At 43.5% G+C, this 21,794-nt stretch overlaps 2 protein-coding genes and 1 long non-coding RNA gene across 3 annotated transcripts; 1 reads left to right on the forward strand and 2 right to left on the reverse strand.

The window, feature by feature from the left end:
- The first annotated feature begins 322 nt into the window (after window positions 1–322).
- Window positions 323–18,746, forward strand: BPHL (biphenyl hydrolase like). Its single transcript, XM_087762486.1, has 7 exons — window positions 323–463; window positions 3,537–3,640; window positions 6,218–6,384; window positions 10,406–10,559; window positions 12,943–13,074; window positions 15,685–15,808; window positions 18,316–18,746. Exons 1-7 carry the CDS (start codon window positions 363–365, stop codon window positions 18,401–18,403), a joined length of 870 nt encoding a protein of 289 aa, XP_087618612.1. The 5' UTR covers window positions 323–362; the 3' UTR covers window positions 18,404–18,746.
- Window positions 6,391–18,300, reverse strand: LOC148057472 (uncharacterized). Its single transcript, XR_015705826.1, has 3 exons — window positions 17,985–18,300; window positions 11,665–11,812; window positions 6,391–8,649 (listed from the first exon to the last, which is right to left on the reverse strand). It is a non-coding gene; the product is annotated as an uncharacterized LOC148057472 (long non-coding RNA).
- Window positions 18,690–21,470, reverse strand: LOC104021837 (tubulin beta-1 chain). The gene is made up of 4 exons (XM_087762377.1): window positions 21,321–21,470; window positions 20,561–20,669; window positions 20,182–20,292; window positions 18,690–19,966 (listed from the first exon to the last, which is right to left on the reverse strand). Exons 1-4 carry the CDS (start codon window positions 21,375–21,377, stop codon window positions 18,906–18,908), a joined length of 1,338 nt encoding a protein of 445 aa, XP_087618503.1. The 5' UTR covers window positions 21,378–21,470; the 3' UTR covers window positions 18,690–18,905.
- Between the last annotated feature and the right edge of the window lie 324 nt (window positions 21,471–21,794).

The following is a 21,794-nucleotide window of genomic DNA, read 5'->3' on the forward strand; positions in this document are numbered from 1 at the left end:
TCCTGAGGCGGCGACCGACGACCGTTAACGCCCGCCCGGAGGGGGGTGGGGGGCGGGACGCGAAAGCCGAGGCGCCAAACCTTCCCCTCAGCAACGGCCGCCCTGCCCTGAGTGACACCGGCGTCCGCCAATCAGAGCGCGGGCAGCAGGCGGCAAGTACCGCCTGTCGTCCTCCCCTCACGCCTCAGAGGCGGCGCGGGGGCCCCTGAGCGTCGGGGTCCCCGCGGTCCCTCCCGCCTCCCGGGGGACGGCGGCAGGCCGCTCTGCCGGGGAGGCGAGGAGAGAGGAGGGGAGGCGGGGCGGCCGCCCCGCCTCCCCTCCTCTCTCCTCCCCTCCCCGGCGGGGCGGCCTCGGCGGGCAAAATGGCTCGGCAGAGCGCGGGCAGGGCCCTCCGGGCGCTGCTGCTACAGCCGCCCCCTCGGGCCGCGCCGCTCACACCCCGGGGACCGGCTGCCTCCTACGGGTAAAAACCACAGACGCTTCCTTCCCCCCTTCCCTCGTCCCTCCTCTCCGCCCGGGGCTTGCGGAAGGTGACATTTGACAGGCCGGGGAGGGGGGTGTTTTAGCAGAGTGGGTGCACACTGGATTTGGGGGGGAGTGACAAGGACCCTGAGGTGCCTGCTTCTGCGGTTAGGCGGGGAGGTTCGTCTCGCTGGGGAGGGAAAAGCTCTGTCCTTCGCTGCTTTCCCTGTGCTGGAAGGAGCTGTGCAGGGAAGGCTCCGCAGCCCCTTCTCGTCAGTGTCTGTCACCCTCCCCTCTGCGAGGCCGCTTCCCCCCTGCAAGGCAGGACGTGCTGCTGACCGCCCTCCTTCTCTGCCACCTGCCGATAAGGTGTTTCCTGGAGGTCGCCGGGGTTGCAAAGAGAATACATATATGTAATATATAGAATACTGCTTATTCTGCAAATCCTATTATGGAAAACAGACATAATGCCACAATTTTTTTTTTCCCCTGCACAGATAAAGACTAGGTTGTGTTGCAGCACAGCTGGAACACAAAGGTAGTTCCCAGATTAATCTCACTCCTACAGAGTATGAGGTGAAGTGTGGCCTCCACAGTACAAGACCTGCCTACTCTGCATCTGTACTGTCTTGGTCAACATAGGCAGTATGTATCGAATGCTTCTCAAAGAGCCATCAACCTTAACACTACTAATTCAGTTACAAAATAGTGGAGTGTTTTTTGTTGGGTTTTAACATGGTTTCTGCTTATGCCAACCAAAGGAAAATGCAGTCTTTATGAAAACTCGACAGAAGCAAAGTCATCATGCTGACAAGCATACTGAAGTGATTGCAGACTCACAGAAACTTGGTGTGGGGAAGACCAAATCTGTCTTAGGTGTAGCCAGTTCCAGCACAGTTTCTCAGCACGTCAAGAAAACCCAACTCATTTGTTTTTAGTCCAGAAAGTATTGAAAATACTCTCTTAGTGGAACTCCTGGATTTCATTGGACTTTACACTGAGGCACAATCCAAGAACAGAAAAGCATGACAAACTCAGCAAAATTCTCAAGCCCCTGATACTAATAATTAATCCTAAAACATGTAGAACTGTGTAAAAAAATCTAGCATCTGAATCAGGAAAGCAGAATATACTTTGTAGACAAGGGATGTATATTGTCTACTACATGTTGGTAACCGTTTTTAAAAAAAAGGTAACAGGATGGTGATTATTTCAGTTGTGTTCAGAACTGGAAATGTTTTTGGCAATTGCTAATGAGAAGCAAAAAAATTCACATATTTCTGTAAAAATTAATAAGGGCAAGGTGCTCATTTGCTGTGGTGAGAACTATGATAAAATAACCTGTTGAAATGAATTACAAACCAAGAGATGGTATATCAAGAAAAAAATAACAAAACATTTTCTTTTATAAATAGAAAAAAGCAAAAGTCAGATATTCAAAAAGGGGATAAGGCGGCCATCTGAATGCTACAGTCAGAATTCATGTTGTGAAGTATATAGCCACATCAGGTGTGATACATGGACTTCACGGAGGTTTAACATTACAGTCGAACTAATCACTTGAATCACATTTGCATAACAATTCAGCAAAACTCACTGAAGCTATAATGACACAATGAGTTTCTCTGAGCTGTAGTCTTGCCACAGATCTGCGTTTGTACTCCAGTTCTCAAATTGCAGCTGCACAGGTAGAAAGAGCTGATCCTATTCTGCCAAGCCACAGCTTATAGTTAGGCATGTGGCACGACTGGTTGTGTTATGTCAACCAAGATTTTATGTAAAATCCAGATGGCTTTGTGTTGAGCAGGTTGTGTCGTTTCGCTGCCACTTACGTACTGGGAACCTGAGCTCGCAAGCTATTGCTCGTTTTCATTTTCCTTATGAGAAGGGTTTAAGTTTACGGAATTTTTTGCTTTCACTCCACCATTTTAAACTCTGTACAGGTGGGACTATGCTTTTGTGCTGTAATTAGTTCAGCATTTGTATGTTAAAAATGAATTTTTAATAAGCTGCACAGTACATGTCATGGAATAGAGATTATTGATACATATAAGACTGGAAAACAGCATTTCTGTGTGTGTGTGAAATTCACGTTGATTGAATTCACAGGGCAAGAATATTTAATCTAGGTAAACTGAGAAGTGCAGGGAATAAGGGTTAACCATTAGGCAACGAAATGGCAAATTTTTTATCGTATTGCTACCTTTAAATAAAATGAATTAGGTTGGTGAAAAGATGTCTTTCAACCATTAGGGCACAAATTTGCTTGGGAGAACAGATGTTAAGAAGATCCCTCCAATCTGTGCTACATTTGCTTTCTCACTAGGTGTTAGTATCTAGACACGGTATCTCGGGTTACCTGTTTGCATTTACACATATGTCTTGCTTTGTACTGAAGGGTAATGTAGGGGTTTAAGGGTCAGGGCTGGGAGGTGGCCTATGCAGTCGGTTTCTGTGGTACTTTTTTCGTGAGTGGGTTTTTTTGGTCATGCGGTATTTTCCCATTAAGCATGATGTCCTGCTGAGATTACACTGACAGATATATTATTATCACACTCCTCCACCCTCGTCTCAGTGCAAGGTGGTTTTCATTGTAGACCCTCTGGTTCATGAGGAACCGTAACAATAGATTGTGGTTTCTTTGGCAGGTGGAGAGGCTCAGTTGAGTAATTACAGGGTGAATACCAGCTGTTTCAAAAGTTATGCTGTGACAGAATGAGGTTTCTCCTCTCCTGTATATTTCTCTCAGCATGTTTCTGTAGCCACGTAAAGCTGCTTTTATATTCCCCTTGTTGCACAGTCCAGACTTCTCTTTTCCTCCCCTTTAACTTAAGTAATTTAACTACATTTGTGAAACCTAAGTACAAATGTTACATAGTGGTCACAATTGGATACTTCTCTGCTCCTGGCAAGTTTTTTATTTAGTCTTCTGTGCACCCGTGAAAGGCAAGTGACCCATTTAAATCTCACTGTATTGTCGTTAATATCTAGAAAAAGTAATTATTCTGTATTCCTTGAATGAAAATTAACTGTCTGAATGTTTTCTTATTTCTTTCCCCTTCCCCCATCCCTAGTACTTCAATAACATCTGCCAAAATCCAAGTGAATGGAGTCCACCTGCATTATCAGCAGACAGGAGAAGGAAGCCATGCAGTTCTTCTGCTTCCCGGAATGCTAGGTCTGGAGATTTTGTCTTATCTTTGTAGAGCAACCACCTCTTCCACCATCCGGTCTCAAGCTGGAATGCACAAAACTATTTTGTAACATGTTCAAGACCTGCTTACGGAGCATTGCCATTAAACAAATTGCTACACATACAACAGATAGGAAAAGGCAGAGTTATTGCAATCAGTCAACAGTTTTTAAAGATTTCATTTATCTCACCAGGCACCTTTTACACAATGTCTTGACTTGTGTAATAGTCACTTGCACTTTGGGATTGAACTGTGCAAAGGGGGTGTCCAGCACAGGTGGCAAATAGCTACACAAGGTGCAAAATAACAGGGCGGGGGAAAATCAGGTCAGCTATATTTGTTACACAGACTGAATTATGCATTCCTTTTTAGAAACTAGATGCATTCCAATTGAATTAATAGACATAATGCAGCACTTGCAGTTTATTGTCATAGTGAAAAAGGCACGGCTGAGACTTGCACTTTGCTTAAAAATGTATTTTCGTGTTTTGGTTATTCAGGGCAACATCATTAAGATTCTCAATGGCTTTTTGAGATAGACAACAGGTTCTGCTAGCTAAGTGGTATCTGTCCATCGAGACCAATGCTTTTGATAACAACCTTTTAAAATTAACACAGGCTTTTTTTTTTTTCTGAGTTCTTGCAGTTCTAAAGAACCAGTCAGACTTACTAGCAGTTCATGGCAGGCTGTCAGTAGGACCATTACTGTGCTCAGAGTTGGGCTTACGCTTAACTGAACTGCTGGATCAAGATGATAGAATGTCAAGAATGGAAGAGCAGGAAACATTTGTTCTTCTTGGCAGCAACATTTTCAAGTCTTTGTGAAGTGGTTCTTTCTTTCAAAGAATTCTCAAGGGGAGGGTGGAAAAAAGTTAATGCTAGGGGTGCTTTAGTAGTCGTATGTTTTAACCTGTTCATTCTAAACAGCTTTTTAAACTACTAATCCTGTTGCCAATGCTAACTCTTTAAATAGAGATAATGTATTATTTCTTCAGTTGTGAGCAATATTATTATTAGGTGTACATTGCTATTGTTCAGTTAGCATTATTATAAACAGTAACAGGGTTGCTATCTTTACCATTATTAAGTTTATGGTTTAATATTTTGGGGTAACTTGTGAGGGTGAGCTTGACATTCTGACTGTCACATACTTCTTGTACTGATACTAAGTTTTCAATATTATTGTACACTACTTACAGTATTAACAGACTAATAAGTGTGTTGTGGCAACAAGGTAAGTGCTTTCAGGTCAACAGAATTAATTAGTCTCTAGACTATTTGTAAACTACATTAAAACAAAAGTGATGCTTCTCTTTCTAACTAGAAAAATGCTAAGAAAACCAACAAGACACAGCATTCAGATATGCTCTCAGCCTTGTGTATTTTTTAAGTTACAAAAAATACAGTATAGCAAGGTGTGCATGATAGAGCAGAAGTTCATTCAAAGCCTATGTAAGAATACGTGATTGATATTAATCAGGTTGCGCTGGTATTTTTCAGACAACCTGATATTTTGCTTCTGACTCTAGCTATTAATTGGTATTGCAAGAGATCATGCCAGGCTGTGCTCAGCTCATCACAGCATGCTATATACAGCCTCTTTTATCATTTAGACCAGCTGGTGGTATAGGAAGAGGTATCTGAGGACATATTTCTCCAAGTAAACAAAACAAAATCTTAAATGCTCTTAAACAGCCTTTTTAATATAATGATGGATAGCCAATTTGATATTCGATTTACATCATTTGAATATAACATATTAGATCTGAGCAGGTTTTAATCAAGTAGCTTGTGATACTGTTACCACGTCCATAATGCAAACAAGAAGTAAATTGCAGTCTTACCTTCATGCTAGTGTTCATAGATAGCTTAGTGCAATAGACTGGAGTAGTTAATTTTTTAATCCTTCAAAGGTCTGAGCCATCAATAAAAGAAACTGTTCTGCATCAGAAACAAACGCTGTATTTGACTTACTTTGGTAACATACAGATTAGAAAAATCAAAAGTTACAGTTTTGTGCTTTTGTGTCACCACTGTCTCCTCAGGCAACAAAGTATTTAAAGCTCAGCTTTAAACACCATTATTCTCATAGAAGTGTTTTATCAAATAAGAACAACTGCCTCACACAGCGCTTTTCACCTACAAATCTGTAGCTCGAGTCAGTATATTCCTCCCCTTTCAGTTTCATCTGTGCTGTCCAGATAAACAGCGATGACCATGCTAGTGCTTTAAATCTGGTAAAGAGAAATCCCTACCCAGGTAACTCAGTTTAAGATTCTGTATTAAAGCATCTGTGTAGACCCCAGTTTTTGATAAGCTTACCTACCTGCCTAATGGTTTGCTCTGAGCGTATTGCAGATGGTGCTGAAGATTTTTATTGTGGTACTTCCTGTCTGAGAGTTGCAATGGTTAGTTACAATTAGAGATAAAGTGTACTTCAGTTGATGGATAACCTCTTTTGTAGAATTAAGATACAAGTTTCCCCAGTTTCCATTTAGAGTATGTATACTATGTGTGTATTATATGGTGGTTACTTTAATTGAAAAATGATAATGTTTCAGGGAGTGGTCAAACTGATTTTGGACCACAGCTTAAATCTATGAATAAGCAACTTTTCACAATTGTTGCTTGGGATCCTCGGGGATATGGGAAGTCCATTCCTCCATCTCGAGACTTTCCTCCAGATTTCTTTGAGAGGGATGCAAAAGATGCTGTGGATCTTATGCAGGTAAATCTGTTCTGAGATTTTATTTTATCTATATATATTTAAAATCTGTTTGCCTTAAATTTTGAGGAGGAGGAAGGGTACTGTTAAGCAGGTTGTTTCCAGCAGACAGCAAGTTATGCAAGACAGCATAAAAATGAAGGCTTAAAACTGGACAGATGCACACTATTCTGGAAAATATTTTCTTCTTCCATCTCTTCTGCAATATACATAGAGGTTCAGCAGTGGGAATTCATTATAAAGCAATATGCTTTTATTCCAAGACCCTGCCCTAAGAGGTTTGCAGCCAAGAACCACGTGAGTTGAGGTAAAATGTATGTAAAAAACAAAGTCTATGCTAAGTGGTTTAACTGAAGGGATTACAGTAGTGAAAGGCTCTTAGAAAATTTTCTAGCTAATAGAATCTTGGCATTTTACCTTGAGCAGCCAATTTCAAGAAACATCTGATTCTAAAAATTAACTTGACACTTTGCATTTTACAGCATATTACTGAAATAATTTTTGTGGGAAATCGAAGGGTTCCTGTGATCATACCAGATCTTAATAACTAATACAGCTACTGTGGTTATACAGAATATGACCTAAAGCTGTTATTGCTTCTCCATCTTGCAGAATTTTTTATTTCAAATCTATGTTTCTGTGTTGCTCTTTTTTTCTGTCCCGTAAGTGCTAACGCTATTTTCTGGTTTAGTTTTAACTAATAGTTTGGCTTTGTTATGTTAAGCTGTACGGTCTCTTTGGCCATGTTAAGAAAGTTGGCAGAGCATTAAAATTCCAAAATTATGAGACAAGATTCAGACAGTGAATCCAACTGTATTTCTGTAATAAGCAGTAACCTTGCAGAAACCCATCTGAAACTGGAAATGCAGCCTTCCTGGAGCATTCTGCGTAGCGAGACAAAATCAGTCTGACGGCAGAATCAGGATTAAGACACAGTTTTGCCCTCTAACCATAAAAGCAATCTCTCTGCACTATAAATCACCAATTTCTTCTGCTACACTAACAAAGAAAATAAAGATGCTGCCATGGATAGGTGACAAACTTTCAGTCTAAGCGGTTGTAACCCCCTCTCCTGGCTCTGTCCAAATACTAACAAACGCCAAACAGAAAACAGAGCGGTCCCCAAAAAGAAGGTAACCCTGTAGTGTCCAGTCAAAGAGGACGGCAGCCTACCAATCTCTACGTCTGCCAAAACAGATGAGACAAAGCATCCTGGCCTTTTGAAGATGTTCACTGATAAAAGCATATAATAACCAACTATTAAAATCTCCCCAGGTGTAGTAACTTGCTTCTATTTTAGCATAACATATAAAGCTCAGCACAACCCCAAAGGATCATCCCAGCTAGGATTTCCAGTACAAAACAAAGCCGTACCTCCTGCAGAGGGCTTTATAATGGGTACGGTTTGCCTGCACTCTGCCAGAAAACCCATCCGCGTAGGTGAGCCTTCAGAACCTTTATCCTAGGCTCCTTCAGATTCTGGCGTCGCTGCCGGAGCTGTGAGTGCGGCAAGGTTTCTGTCAAATAAGAAAAGCTGAAACTCTGCAGGGCGTTTAGCACCTTGACGCAGCTGACGCTGCTCTGTACCACCGTATGTGTTCTCTGAAGGACTTTGCTTGAAACAAAAGGAGCATAATGCAAATACGTCCACTGTGCTGCGCTCCATCCCAACGTCTAACAACAGCAAAGGTCAATAGCATTAAAACAATCATGGAAATAATTAGTGTTGGTATTTAAGAGGTTCTTACTCTTCAGAGCTGCTGCCCTAGTCAAAGGACGGGCTTGGGCTTCTCCAAGTTCTTGTAGATCAGCTGCGTCCTTTCCTTGTGGTGTACTCCCTGTGATCCAATGAAAGCATACAGTACAGAGTATGTAAGCTACTTCTGTCACGGGATACGTGATTGATTGCATTCCACAAAGGTCTGGACGGCGGAGGTGATTTCAAAAGAGATTTTGTTCGTTACGGGGTAAGGCCAACACAGAATCACCCACAGAACTGGGGAGGTGCAGCCAGCCCTCAGGTGATTGCCAACGATAGGCAGAGGCCTGCACTGTACGTAGCTGAAGATTAAAGCGAGCACACATGCGTATAGTATCCAAGAAATCTGTTATATCACATTGGTTTTTGGAAGGCTGCGAAGAATAAATGTAATTCCTCCTGCTGCAAAGGCATCCTGAGACAACCCAAAGTATGCATCAAGGTAATGGCTAGTAAACAAGTGAAATACTGGCGGCAAACAGATCTCAGCTGAAGCACTGGCAAATAACCTGGCGTGAAGAATAAAAATTTTAATCAGCTATTCCACCCATCACCTGACTTTGAGATCCATAATTTGGTAGTGGTGGTAGGAGAACAGCGGCAGCAACAGCAAAAACGTGAGCTTTACAAGCACTGCTGCCAACTCCTGAAACCTGCCAAGGCAGCGGTAACCCTCCAGCAGCACGATACTGAAAGCTGGTCACAGATAACTACTTTTTCACCAGGCCAGGGCCAGCTTGTGATCAGCTGCTAAAATTGAAAGTTCTCTTTTCTTGCTGTCAGCTCTTACTTTACATGTCCTTTTCTTTCCCCTACCTTATTTCTTTTCTGTTTAATAATTATAGCTTAGCAGGGTGAAATCTAGTATTGAGCAACACTGCAGTGAGCCTAATACCAAGGAAGAAGCCAAAACCAGAAAAGCCTGGTAGTGAGAGAAGTTTGCTAAGTATTGAGTTGACTGATAAAGTTACGCCTCACTTGAGCATCGAGTTTACAAGCAGACTAGAAACTGCTTTTTCTCTCTCTGTAGTTGTTTCTCTCATTGCCTGCATTTTTGCTTTCCTCTGTCCAAAGAAAGCAGGCCTGGACTTCCAATAACAAAACACCAAGCACCAAAACAACTCATTCAGCTAACTTGCTCTTTCTCCTCCAAAAGTACAATATCTTCCTTAATCACATCTAAAAGGCTGCAATTTCTGGAAAAAAAAAAAAAAAACAACAACAAAAAACCCAACAAAAACAAAAAACCCAAAAAAACAACAACAACAACAAAAACAACAAAAAAAACCTCGAAGCCTCTACATTTGTTTGCGAAAGAGTTCACAAACCAAAGCTTCTATATGCAAAACTGCAAAAACTGCTTAACAACCTTCAAATGCATTTGCTCCCGAGTGCCTTTACCTTTCCCGCCCTTTGCCCGCTGAACATCGCACACACGAAATCCTCTCTCCTGCCCTGCTGGTACCCCCTACCACAGAGCGTGGTATATGAAGAAACAAGAGTTTCAAATTCTAGTGGCAAGCGTTGTACAAGTCAGAAAGAATTAAGGTCTTGGTTGTCCTGTTTTTTGCCCTGAGCCTTCCTTTTCAAGAAGGAAGAATTTCATTATTATTGTTTTGCATTGCAATTCACCATGAAGTAACATTTAAAATGTACACTTAAAAGCTTCACAAAATGTGAATTAGGCACTAAAATGTTATACAATCCTGTAGTAAATCCTTTAAGCAATTTTTGGTTGTTACAGAGTAATTTTTTTAGATCAGCTAGCATCAGTAAATTAGGTCACTGGGTTCCATTTTTCAAGTCTTAAACTTTTCGTTTTCTTAAGTTCATCTTGGTGTTGGATTACCTACCATCCCACACTGTGATAGTCTTTGCCAACTTTATACCAAGAGAATCCACAGATTCTTGATACCATCAGGCTCTCTGAAAAGGTCTTTACTCTCCGTTGTAAATAAACATTTCTTCACTTCAAGAGGGCTTTTTTAAATGCAGCAAGGATCTAATATGGCTACTACCTGTTTCATTAAATAGTTGTAGAAAATTGGAAGGGCAGGTATAATTTCTTGTTTTCTAAATATTCGACCTTTTCTTAAGTATTTTTACATATAGCAGGAAAATCATATTTTCTAATTATGAAAGCTAACTATAGTTCAACTACGTAGTGTTGTGTCTAAATCTGTACAGTTAGTTTTCAAGAAATATTTGATATTTGCTTGTAAAACCAGCTGATGATTTGCATATAACTTTCTTGTACAAATCGAGGCACTGAAATTTAAGAAGTTCTCTCTGCTGGGGTGGAGTGATGGTGGAATTACAGCACTCATTGCAGCTGCAAAGTATCCAACTCTTATCCACAAGCTGGTTGTCTGGGGAGCAAATGCCAGCGTTACTCAAGAGGATGTGAGAATTTATAATGGTATGTACAAAGTGAATATCATATCCTAAAAGAATTATTTTCGTTTCTTCTTGACCTAAGAATCTTAGTCATGTAGTAGCTAAGTGGAGACAGAGTTGAAGACACAACAAACCTAAAGGAACAGGACACAAAATTGACCAAGTTGCTAAGTACAGGGATAGGTTCAAGTTGTAGTGAGAAACTCCCTAACAATTACTCTAGGGGTAATATAATAGAATTTTTAACAAGTCCTTACCAACTTACGCTGCTGAAAAGCATAAGTTACAATAGCTTATCGGTAGTTTTCAGAAAGTCAAATTTTTGTTGCTGTAACAAATTCCTAAAAAGGAATTCCAAATAATACTATTGACCCCAGGCTTGATTTCTTTTCTCACATCTTACACAACCTTTAAACAAGGTCCACATACAATCACTGGGCTAGCACATAACAGCTTTTGCCTCTAGGGGCTATATAATACATAGACAGTAAGAAAACAAGCTCATAACTTAACATTTGAGTTCAGGAAGTAAATGAATCATTCAAGTAAGTGTCCCAGGATGCCTTTCTAATTTGCATTCCCTTAAAGTTAATTATCGTGGTTACAAAACCTTTGCAAAGCAAAGAAACATAGGATTTCTGATCCTTATTCCACTCATATCAAATAGAACCTGATCATTTGTCACTCTCTAAAGGAAAACAGCAAAACCTGCTAGTGAACTCAGAAAGAGACCGTATTTCCTTTTGAAATTAGAAATTAAAAGAGTTAACCATGCAGGCGCTCAACAAATGTAACCCAGTAAATGTAAATGTTTTATTTTAGCAACTGGAGTTTGATTTATACCAACTGTGAAATCTGTCTGGCCTCAGCTAAATTACAAGTGTATGTGTTGCACATGTGTACTTACCTCACCTATACTAAAGCACTTTCACTGGTATTAGTAGTATATTTTTAGTTCAGTAAGCAAAATGCTTTTCAGCTCTGTAAAAGGGCTGCTTTATTTCTTTACGTGCTTTTGTATTTATGAAGTTTTTTTATTATATAATTATGAAATGCATGTCAGTATTAGCCAACAGGCTAAAACATAAAAAACAAACAAAAAAAAATTTAAAGAAGAGAACTCTTACTTTTCACGGAGCACCCACAGCAATGCTGACTTTTGGCCTCTTCGTGCACTGGTGCTTTCAACATCTCTCTCTGGGTGCCAGAACTCAGAGATTAGCAGCACAAGCCTTCTACAACTGGCCCATCAATGCATCTCAGCTGCAATGGAGGCTTTGGTAAGAGAGAAAGGTGCTTATTTGGTATATATGTCCTTTCAACATTGGCCTCCCCCCCCCCCCCCCTCCCCCACCTTTTCTTAAATTAAGGCCAGCTGCAAGGATAAAACAGTAGATCCTGTAAGGGAAACAGCTGTTCAGTAACAGCTAGCCTGGGGTGAGCAAACTAATTTCCAATCAGATGTTGTTCTAAAGCACTTTCAGTCACTACTGCCTTGCTCGTTTGGCTGGACAGCTTCTGTCTGTTGATTCACACCTCACTCCTTTCTTCCCTTAATTCCCATTTGAAACCAATTAAAAGCTTTTCTAGTGGCATATATTGCTGTTTGATGATTCAGTACTTTTCAGGTCTCTTTCAGGTTCTCTGCTATGCCAACATTGTTTTGGGCTTTGTCGATACAAAGCTGCACAGCTGAAATATAGTTTAGTGAAAGTCACCCTTGTGGATACCTGGTTTGTGAGCAGTACAGAAAATTTTAGGGGGAAAAATAGGTAAATCTGATAAATAAATAACTAGAATGTCAGATTATTTGTACAGCTTTAGCCAGCCTGCCATGAGTCACAGGGCTCTACTAAGTAGAGTTGCTTGTTTTTCTGTAAGACTATGGCAAATGTACCATGATGTCAGCCTGCTGGAATGCCTTAGTAAGAGCTTCCTTCCCCTGAACGCTGGTAGGAGCCATGGAAGAACTTCCATCCATGAGCCAAAGCAAAAGGCTGAAGGATACAAAAATGAATTGCCAGCTCTGGCACACTGTTCTAAAACAGTCCTGTTTTTATACACAAGGTACCTCCTTGAGGTCTGCTTCTGCAGGCCCTCCAAAAAGAAACATCAGAAGTTTTAGGACTCGGTCCTTTGAATTTTTTTTTCCCTGTTGTTCCTTGTGACCATAACAACAAGATGGTCTTCTGCAACTCAGAAAGACCCCAGCAGAGATCATAAAACTACCTTTTTTTATATCCTTTCCATGCTATGAATTATTTAAAACCATTCAGTGCAGTTTCAAGTTTGAAATACATATCCGCGGTCTGGATTGAAAACTTACTCCTAATAGGTGTTGACAGTACTGGGTTATATCTTGTTGCTGGAAAGGACTTAACATATTTCAATGTTATTTTATGTAGGCATCCGAGATGTTTCAAAATGGAGTGAAAAGGTCAAGAAACCACTGGAAGAGATGTATGGACATAAGTACTTTGCGAAAACCTGTGAGGCTTGGGTAGATGGAATATCTCGCTTTGCTGAAAAATCAGATGGTAAGGCTTTTACAATGTTAAACTGAAGCAATTATAGTAGCAGACATTTCTGGATAAAAAAAATCTAACAGTACTGCAAGCAGCCAGTAAAGGAAGGACTCTGCATATGGCATTAAAAGCTGGGTCTGACTCACATGCATGAATAAAGCAATTACTTTGTCGATGGTTCACAGAACCAGCAAGGTACAGGAGGAAAATGCATTTATGGGAAGCGTTAGCTGATGAGTTCCTCCTCTTGTTCTGCCACAAAACTACATTATTAAATCATTGCTTTTGTGCAGACTGAACAGGAGGTATTCTGCCCAAGTTTCTTTCTCCTCTCCTCTCTCAGTGTCAAAGGATTACCTCTTGGTGACATTGTTAAGATATCCCAAAAGTGAGGTGTGTTCATTCTAGTTTCTGCAAACAGGAGCTGAAGCACTATTTCAAAAGTAGTAGCATATAATGAGTTAAAAAAGAAGGAAGTTCAGATTTTGGGAACTCAGAATTAACAAAACATTTAAAAAACACTATTGACACAGCTTAGGTGTTTAAAATCCAAAAAGAATAGTTAAACTAGACAATATAATAATTATTAAATGTTTATCTCTAAAGATTTCTGCAATTGCTCTACATAGGCTTTTGCAGCCAAGGATACAATGAATAATAACCTGCAGTTCTGTTTCAATTCAGAGGAAAAGTGCTTTTAATTTGCCTGAAGCAGAAATACATAGTACATAAACCAACGAATCTGTAATTCTCTTAGATACATTTTCCTGTAGCCCTCATAATGAAAGACAGGAGGTGACATACATTACCATGCAGCAGGTACTACAAGGAAAATATTTCATCGTTTTGTATTTTTTCCATAAAGTTTTGCACAGGATCAGCAACACAGTACTAGAATTTCTCCCAGTAGAGAGATGTAACAAATTATCATCTGCTTTTATTTTACCCTTTCTAGAATACATCTCTGTAAAACTAATTTATTCTTAAGTCCAAAGCCCAGGCTGGTGAAACTCTGGCTGTGACATCCTTTTACTGCAGGCACATGCCTCAAACACTATGAGATGGAGTGACTGTGAAAAAGAAGCTCCGTGGAGACACGTAACGAGGAGCTGAATTACCTAGGTGCTGTAACTGGGTCAGATATCGGGAGAAGCCTAACGTTTGCTAAAAAAAATGAGCAACCATCAGACTGCAATTTCTTTCCAGGAGTAGCTCAGGGAGGGCAACTTCAAACGCAAGCAGGCCTCCTTTGCATTAAACACACCGCACAAAAGGTTTTTAATGGCAAATACAAGAAAAGGGGTTAATAAAACCCATCAGAGAGAAAAGGAGGACAGCGAAACCTCTGTTGGTCAAAAACAACTCAAGCTCTTTTTAAGAAATAAGATTATTTGCCCTATATGAGACAGCTTTTAGTGTGAAAAGCTATAAGAAATGAATTTTTAGAAGGTGCCAACACTTAATGAAACTGAATAAGCTGCATAAAGCTGCAAAATTCAAGATTCTTCTTGCTCTTCTGTGTTATTGGAGTAAATACAATCTAGTGGTTATAGCAGAAAACAGTTTTAGGACCTGAAAACTGGGAAATAATAGTTTGATTGCCAACTATGTGCTTAGGTAAATAACTTAAATTTACTTGTTACTTGTTCTGAAAAAACAGTCAACATTTGTGCAGGTGTTTGAGGACCATGGGTGAAATGTTCCATATGAAAACATTTATCTGGTAGAACTGCAAACTAAGACTATATAAATAACCAAACAACTGGGAAAATGCTGTGGAACAGTGTATGACCTTAGAGCTAAGGTATGAGCTAACTGTACAACTGTTGGCAGCGGCAAGGAGACAACTACAAATAGGACGAAGTTAGCTCCAAGATAAGTGGAACATAAAGCTCATCAAGTATGTTTTGCCCACGTAATCTCTTGCGAGAGCATGGGAAGTTAGGCAAAGAGTTTGGAAACTGGGTTACTAAGGGAGCAGGAAAAGAAAAGGGGGGAAAATAGAAGAGTCTAAGGAAAAGCATTAAAATTATTTCTAGTGAGATTAAAAACTAGTAAGTGTAAAATTATTCTTGAGGTTCTATAAGATGAATGGGCAGGGAGAATAAGCTCTGAATAGTTCTAGTACCATTTGGATGAAATGGCTATTCACTGTAGACACTGAAGGGTCGGGAGGGTGGAACAGGCATGAGTACAACCTAAGTTAACTTGTTGATAAAAGCAGCAAATCTTGTAACCTGACAATCGGTGTAACAAAATGTACCCTAAACAGGAAGGACATAAGACACTAAGGCTGGAAAGAACAAAGCTGGGAAAGAGATGCATGTGTTTGCTTTGAACAGTCAAAGAGAACCTGGGGGAAGCATGGGACAGAAGTACTTCATTTGCTCTATCCATTTGCGCTGTATCCATTAATGAAGCAAATTTCAGTAAAGTAACATTTTGGAGAAAGAAATGTTAATTCAAGTCCTGACTACATAGTTCTGTAAATCAGTTGCACACTATCCACAAGGAGAAGCAATAGCTAGAGCCCAGTGGAGTTCACAGCCCTTTACAGAAGAAATTTCAGTCTTTCATACTATTTTAAAAATGAAGTGTGACCTTCATTTATTTTCCCCCTAGGTAATATCTGCCAACAATTGCTGCCAGATATTAAATGTCCCACGTTTATAATTCATGGTGAGAAAGACCCTTTGGTTCCACAAGCTCACGCAGAATACATTCATAAGCACATCAAAGGCTCTCGGTAAGTTATATGATGGAGTATTTATAAACCATGGTTGAAGAAATGAAGCAGTTCGAACCCACAATGTAGGGGGGACAAAAAAAAAAAAAAGTATTTTGATAAGTTGTGACTGCCACAGACAGAGCTATTCTAAACTTCCCTAGCAGGTTACAATGCAGACACTGTAGCTGGGCCTTTCTTGCAATATAAAAAGCACAATATTTTCATAAGCTCCTTCCTAAAGTCCTCCAAGAGAAACCAAGTAAGGTCCTTTTCCTCTTTCTCCTTCACACACAGAACCACCCCCTAACATTTATCAAAACAAACAAATTTCTTCTGTTTCTCTGATACGGCCATTGCATTCCTTTTGCTGTGAGACCTCATTTCTGTCCCTTTCAGTAGAGCAGTGAATTTATATGCTATGAATGGAGACAGATTCCCAGTTCTTAGAGAGACGCGCAGGATACCAATGTTTGCTCTGCCTTGTTGATGTGAACAGCCTCCTCAAAGATTTTGTTTTTCAACTGTGCTGTGAATTTTCAGTGTTTTTAAGAAAAGCAGAATGAGAAAAAAAAAAATGTACAACCATGCTCAGAGATATTACTTTATAAACAAGAAAAATCTCAGGGCACCATCTGCTTCATTAGAAAACTCCAGAAATGCTTCCTGTAAAAAGCTGGGATTTCACCAGCTGAATTTTCTTCATAGATTTGCACACAAATTAAGTAGTTCTATTACTATTTAATAACAGACTGTGATGATTAACACAAGAGAAAAGAACTAGGAGAACAAAACCCGTTTTTGTGAATGCAGAGCATAGGGAACTGTTTCGTTGGTGTCATCGCTGTGAAAAATTAAGTGATATATTTATGTCAAAGTCAGCCCCGCTGTTCATGGAAATACATTATGCCACAGGAAAGATGAGAACAAGAGACCTTACTAACAATCACATGCAGGTGTTTTATTCCATGTTTGCTAGCTAGTTACTCCCACATGCCCTGCTCAGGACACCTATCATCCTGTTAGGCCTCACTGAGCTCTGAAATGCTCCACAAGCTAAGGCAAGTCATCACAAAAACCAGACAAGGATCTGATAGCTTCTCTTTGGAAGACAAGCCAAGGAAGTAACAGCATTAGATGTTGCTATCCAATAAACTGTAAAGCAGGTCTTTGCATATCTTCATGCCAAAGTGCTCCCCCATACATGTATTAATGAGAAAAGAAATCAGACTAATGGTGTTCTCAGAAATTAATACTTAGGTACATGGTCCCCTCCTTCCCTTGTTGCACTGGAGATGACATGTTCCATTACGAAGCAGAAGGAAAACCTTAAATTTAACATTTTCAGTAATGCATGCTTCTACCATCAGCTTTTCTTGCCTTGATTTTTATACAGCAGTAAAGTAGAAAAAGCTTTTGCTGATTGTAGTGCAGATCCATTGCTTGTTTCTCTCATGGTAAGAGAACGAGCCATACTATGCAAATACCGAATGATGGCAAGAGTTAGGTAGCATTACAGTGGCTTAACAGCAGTAGCTAATAGCATACACAGTGCTATAGGTGTGTGCAGCTATGTGCTGTTTGGTCTTTAAAGAAAGACTTAATGAAATTCAGACAGAAGTGCTGGAAGAGCTGGGTATGTTACACCCTATTGCTCTTTTCCCCAAGACAAAACAGTACTTGTCACCAGGAAAAGATCACCCTTGTGTAGTGGGGCTTAGACGATGTGAAGGCAACATACCAAAGTATCAGTCAAGGTGGCTTTAGCTCTGTTGAAACTGCTTAGTATGTGGTAGGATAAAATAAAGAACTTCCCACCCCCATATAAAGAAAAGTAGTGTTCAAAATATGTATGTGATATATAAAGTTTTTCCCAGATAGAAAGCAATGGCAAGTAGCATTTTAGGCTTGTCACACTCATATCAGTATTAAAGATTTAGCTTTCTTCACGGATACTACTGCTAAGCTTTTCTTACAGCTGAAGAAGTCCTGACTTCCCTTTTTACTTTCACAGGTGAATGAACAGTGTTAGTTTTGGATTGTCTTTTTGCGGAAAGATTAGACAAAGTTCAAACACTAAGTCTGGGTAGTGACAAGAAGTTAACATTTCTCTTCTCTAGTGACCTCTTCAATGTGTTCACTGCCCAGCACAACCACTGTTCTCAGAGAGGCAAAAGAGCTCAGGTACTTCACATACCTTTTGAAGATGCATCTTGCTCATATAAGTTTTGGAATGTTATCTTCTTCGCAAACCACCAGAAAGGTTCCTAGAAACTGGGTCTAGGGCACAAAAATTTGTTTTAAGCTTAGTTTATCCTCCCCAAAGTGGGGCAAGTAGTGTGCCTGTTGCTTCAACCATTGCTGCTGTTCACATTCTGAACAACACACACAGGGACAGTACTTAAAACAAGAGTTACTTCAGTTCTGTACTTGGGTAACCAAGAGCAAGGAAAAGGCAAATATCTTAACTGCCTATACTCACAGCATATAATAAATAGTAGTGTTTGGTTTTTTTTTTTCCTCTTAAGGTTGCTTCTGATGCCAGAAGGAAAGCATAATCTACACCTGCGTTTCGCAGAGGACTTCAACAGACAAGTGGAAGATTTCCTACACTGACTTAAACTGTAAAACAAGTTAAAGGTGTTTGTGCTTGCCTTGTTTAGGAATTTTAGTTGGCTTTCCATTTTCATTCAAGTTACAGGTAGGTTTGAGTCCTGTAAGAAAAAACAGGAAAGATATTTGCATGACAAGCATACATTTTGAGAATATGTAAGCCTCAGTGGATCAGAGCGCACCACTGTGCTGCAAGATTTCTGACACGTCTTTAAACTTACTTCTTGCCACATGGGCCGAATAGCCTTTCTGCGTCCAACAGAGGTGTTAAGAAAGACAGAAAACATGATCCAGAATACATGCCTTTATGTGCTCTTACCATTAAAGGACAAAAACATTGTAATAACTGGGATTCAGAACTGTTACATTGAGAAATCTGTCAAAGTTACAAGTGCTGAGAGGATAATTGGGTACATAGTTTCTAGAGAACATGCTTCACCACCACTATCAAAAGTCATTCAGTACACATGCCGGCTTTACAGAAGTTCATTTGATACCAGGGGACTTAAGCCTCATCTTCCTCTCCCTCCTCTTCAAATTCCCCCTGCTCATCAGCAGTGGCGTCCTGGTACTGCTGGTATTCAGAGACCAGGTCGTTCATGTTGCTCTCGGCCTCCGTGAACTCCATTTCATCCATGCCCTCGCCGGTGTACCAGTGCAAGAAAGCCTTGCGCCGGAACATGGCCGTGAACTGCTCCGAGATCCTCTTGAAGAGCTCCTGAATAGCCGTGCTGTTGCCAATGAAGGTGGCGGACATCTTGAGGCCGCGCGGGGGGATGTCGCAGACGGCCGTCTTCACGTTGTTGGGGATCCACTCCACAAAGTAGCTGCTGTTCTTGTTCTGCACGTTCAGCATCTGCTCGTCCACCTCCTTCATGGACATGCGGCCCCGGAAGATGGCGGCCACCGTCAGGTAGCGGCCGTGGCGGGGGTCGCAGGCGGCCATCATGTTCTTGGAGTCGAACATCTGCTGCGTCAGCTCGGGCACCGTCAGGGCTCGGTACTGCTGGCTGCCGCGGCTGGTGAGAGGGGCGAAGCCCGGCATGAAGAAGTGCAGCCGGGGGAAAGGCACCATGTTGACCGCCAGCTTGCGCAGGTCGGCGTTCAGCTGGCCGGGGAAGCGAAGGCAGGTGGTCACGCCGCTCATGGTGGCCGACACCAGGTGGTTGAGGTCCCCGTACGTGGGAGTGGTCAGCTTCAGGGTGCGGAAGCAAATGTCATACAGGGCCTCGTTGTCAATGCAGTAGGTCTCGTCCGTGTTCTCCACCAGCTGGTGCACAGAGAGGGTGGCATTGTAGGGCTCCACCACCGTGTCCGACACCTTGGGGGAGGGCATGACGCTGAAGGTGTTCATGATGCGGTCGGGGTACTCCTCCCGGATCTTGCTGATGAGGAGGGTGCCCATCCCGGAGCCCGTGCCGCCGCCCAGCGAGTGGGTCAGCTGGAAGCCCTGCAGGCAGTCGCAGCTCTCCGACTCCTTCCTCACCACATCCAGGACGGAGTCCACCAGCTCAGCACCTTCCGTGTAGTGGCCCTTGGCCCAGTTGTTGCCCGCCCCGCTCTGACCTAGAGGGCGGACCACAAGCAGGGCGCCGCGTTAGCGCCCCGGGGAGGCGCGGAGACCACCCCGCTCCTCCTGCCCCACGGGGTTCACCCCTCGCTTCCATCCCCCCACCGCGCTGCTGGGATTCAGGTCCCCCAGGCGACTCGCAGGCTCGCTCCGAGCCTTCCCTGTGCGCGGAGCTCCCGCTTCGGGACTCCTCCATCCCACGCTCACTCACCAAAGACGAAGTTGTCGGGCCGGAAGATCTGCCCGAAGGGGCCGGAGCGCACGGAGTCCATCGTGCCGGGCTCCAGGTCCACCAGGATGGCGCGGGGGACGTACTTGTTACCTGCGGGAGGAACCGGCGCCAGCGTTACAGCCCTGCAGCCAGCGGCACGGCAGCCCGGCGCTGCTCCCTTCCGCCTCCCCGTATCTTACTGGAGAGACACGCTGTCTGGATCAAGACTACCATGTTATCAGAGCCGTTCTGAGAACAAAGCTCTCAGAGGCGCGTCACTGGCAGATGACAGCTCTTGTTCAGGGATTTTTCCAGCCTCAATGAACTGGCATTTCTGCCCCATTTATTTAAGGACATCTGAGGAAGCAGGCGCACTCACCAGCAGCTTCATTGTAGTAGACGTTGATCCTCTCCAGCTGCAGGTCGCTGTCCCCGTGGTAGCTGCCCGTGGGGTCGATGCCGTGCTCATCGCTGATGACCTCCCAGAACTGGAAGAAATTTTTGGAAAAAAGGGCAATTATTAACCACAGCTGGCCAGTGTCAATCACCCACACCGGCGCAGTCCGTGCGTGCCGTGGCCCTGACCACTCCCTTGCATGGCAGAGCAGCTGCCCAGAGGAAGGTGCGTCCCTGCAGAAGGGCTTCCCTGGCTGCCACGGCTGAATTCCTGGGGGGCAGATGGGCAGCTGGAGCACCAACGTGCAAGTGAATTATTTGAGAGCTTGTACCCAAAGGATGACAGCCCCCGGGTATCTCAGTTTGGCTGTCTCCCATTGTCTAGCAGCGGCTTAAGACCCTCTGGCCTCTACAAGAAGATGGCAGCACCTCCAGCACCCTCGGGGGGTTCATCCGTGGCGCTGGATCACCTCTCGTTCCCCCCCTCGGCAGCCGGCGCCGTGGCTGCGGAGGGGCGAGGCGGGGGGGGGGGGGGGGTCTGCAGCTGCCTGCGGGAAGGCAGGGCAGCGGCGGGCCAGCGCCCAGCCCCGCGGCAGCTGAGACCGCCGGAGACGGGGGGGGGGCACGGGAGCAGGAGCCGCCACGCCTTCGCAAGCCCCGCGCCGCTTTTCATCTGGGGACGGGACTGCGACCCTGGAGCCCCCCACACCGGGAATCGCCCCCCGCCCCGCCCCGCCCCGCACCTTGGCGCCGATCTGGTTGCCGCACTGCCCGGCCTGGATGTGCACGATCTCACGCATGGTGCCGGTGTCCGACGCTGCCCCGCTGCCGCCGCCTTCCCGCCCGCTCCCGCACTCGCCGCTGCAGCGGCCGCGCCCCGCGCCGCCCCTTAAATTGGGCGCCTCGCCCCGCCCCGCCGGTGACGTCATGCGGGAGCAGCGCGGAGCCAATGGGCGCGCGCGGGGGGGGCGGGGCCGCGTCATTGTCTCCCGCAGCGGGGGCGGGGGAGGGGCGCCGGGGGCGGGGGCGGGGGCGGGGCCCTGCGCAGGCCGGGCGCGGCGGGGCCGGGGCGCTGCAGGAGCCGCGGGAAAGGGCGGAACCGGAGGAGGCGAGGCGCGGCTGGGGCTGAAAAACTGGGGAAAGAAAAAGAAAAAAATCAAAAGAAGGCCAGCTCCCCTTTGCGCACCTGTTGGAGCTCGTCCCCTTGCCGCCTTCGC

Source organism: Nipponia nippon, unplaced genomic scaffold (assembly GCF_047370975.1).
Source record: "Nipponia nippon isolate SJK-2023a ecotype South Korea unplaced genomic scaffold, ASM4737097v1 scaffold_1, whole genome shotgun sequence".
In the NCBI taxonomy this organism is placed as follows: Eukaryota; Metazoa; Chordata; class Aves; order Pelecaniformes; family Threskiornithidae; genus Nipponia; species Nipponia nippon.

Coding starts and splice junctions, on each gene's coding strand:
- BPHL (XM_087762486.1), top strand. CDS start 363: ATGGCTCGGCAGAGCGCGGGCAGGGCCCTCCGGGCGCTGCTGCTACAG. Junction 3,641..6,217: donor TCTGCTTCCCGGAATGCTAG/GTCTGGAGATTT, acceptor ATAATGTTTCAG/GGAGTGGTCAAACTGATTTT. Junction 13,075..15,684: donor CTTTGCTGAAAAATCAGATG/GTAAGGCTTTTA, acceptor TTTTCCCCCTAG/GTAATATCTGCCAACAATTG.
- LOC104021837 (XM_087762377.1), bottom strand. CDS start 21,377: ATGCGTGAGATCGTGCACATCCAGGCCGGGCAGTGCGGCAACCAGATC. Junction 20,293..20,560: donor CTACTACAATGAAGCTGCTG/GTGAGTGCGCCT, acceptor TTCCTCCCGCAG/GTAACAAGTACGTCCCCCGC. Junction 19,967..20,181: donor GCCCGACAACTTCGTCTTTG/GTGAGTGAGCGT, acceptor TCCGCCCTCTAG/GTCAGAGCGGGGCGGGCAAC.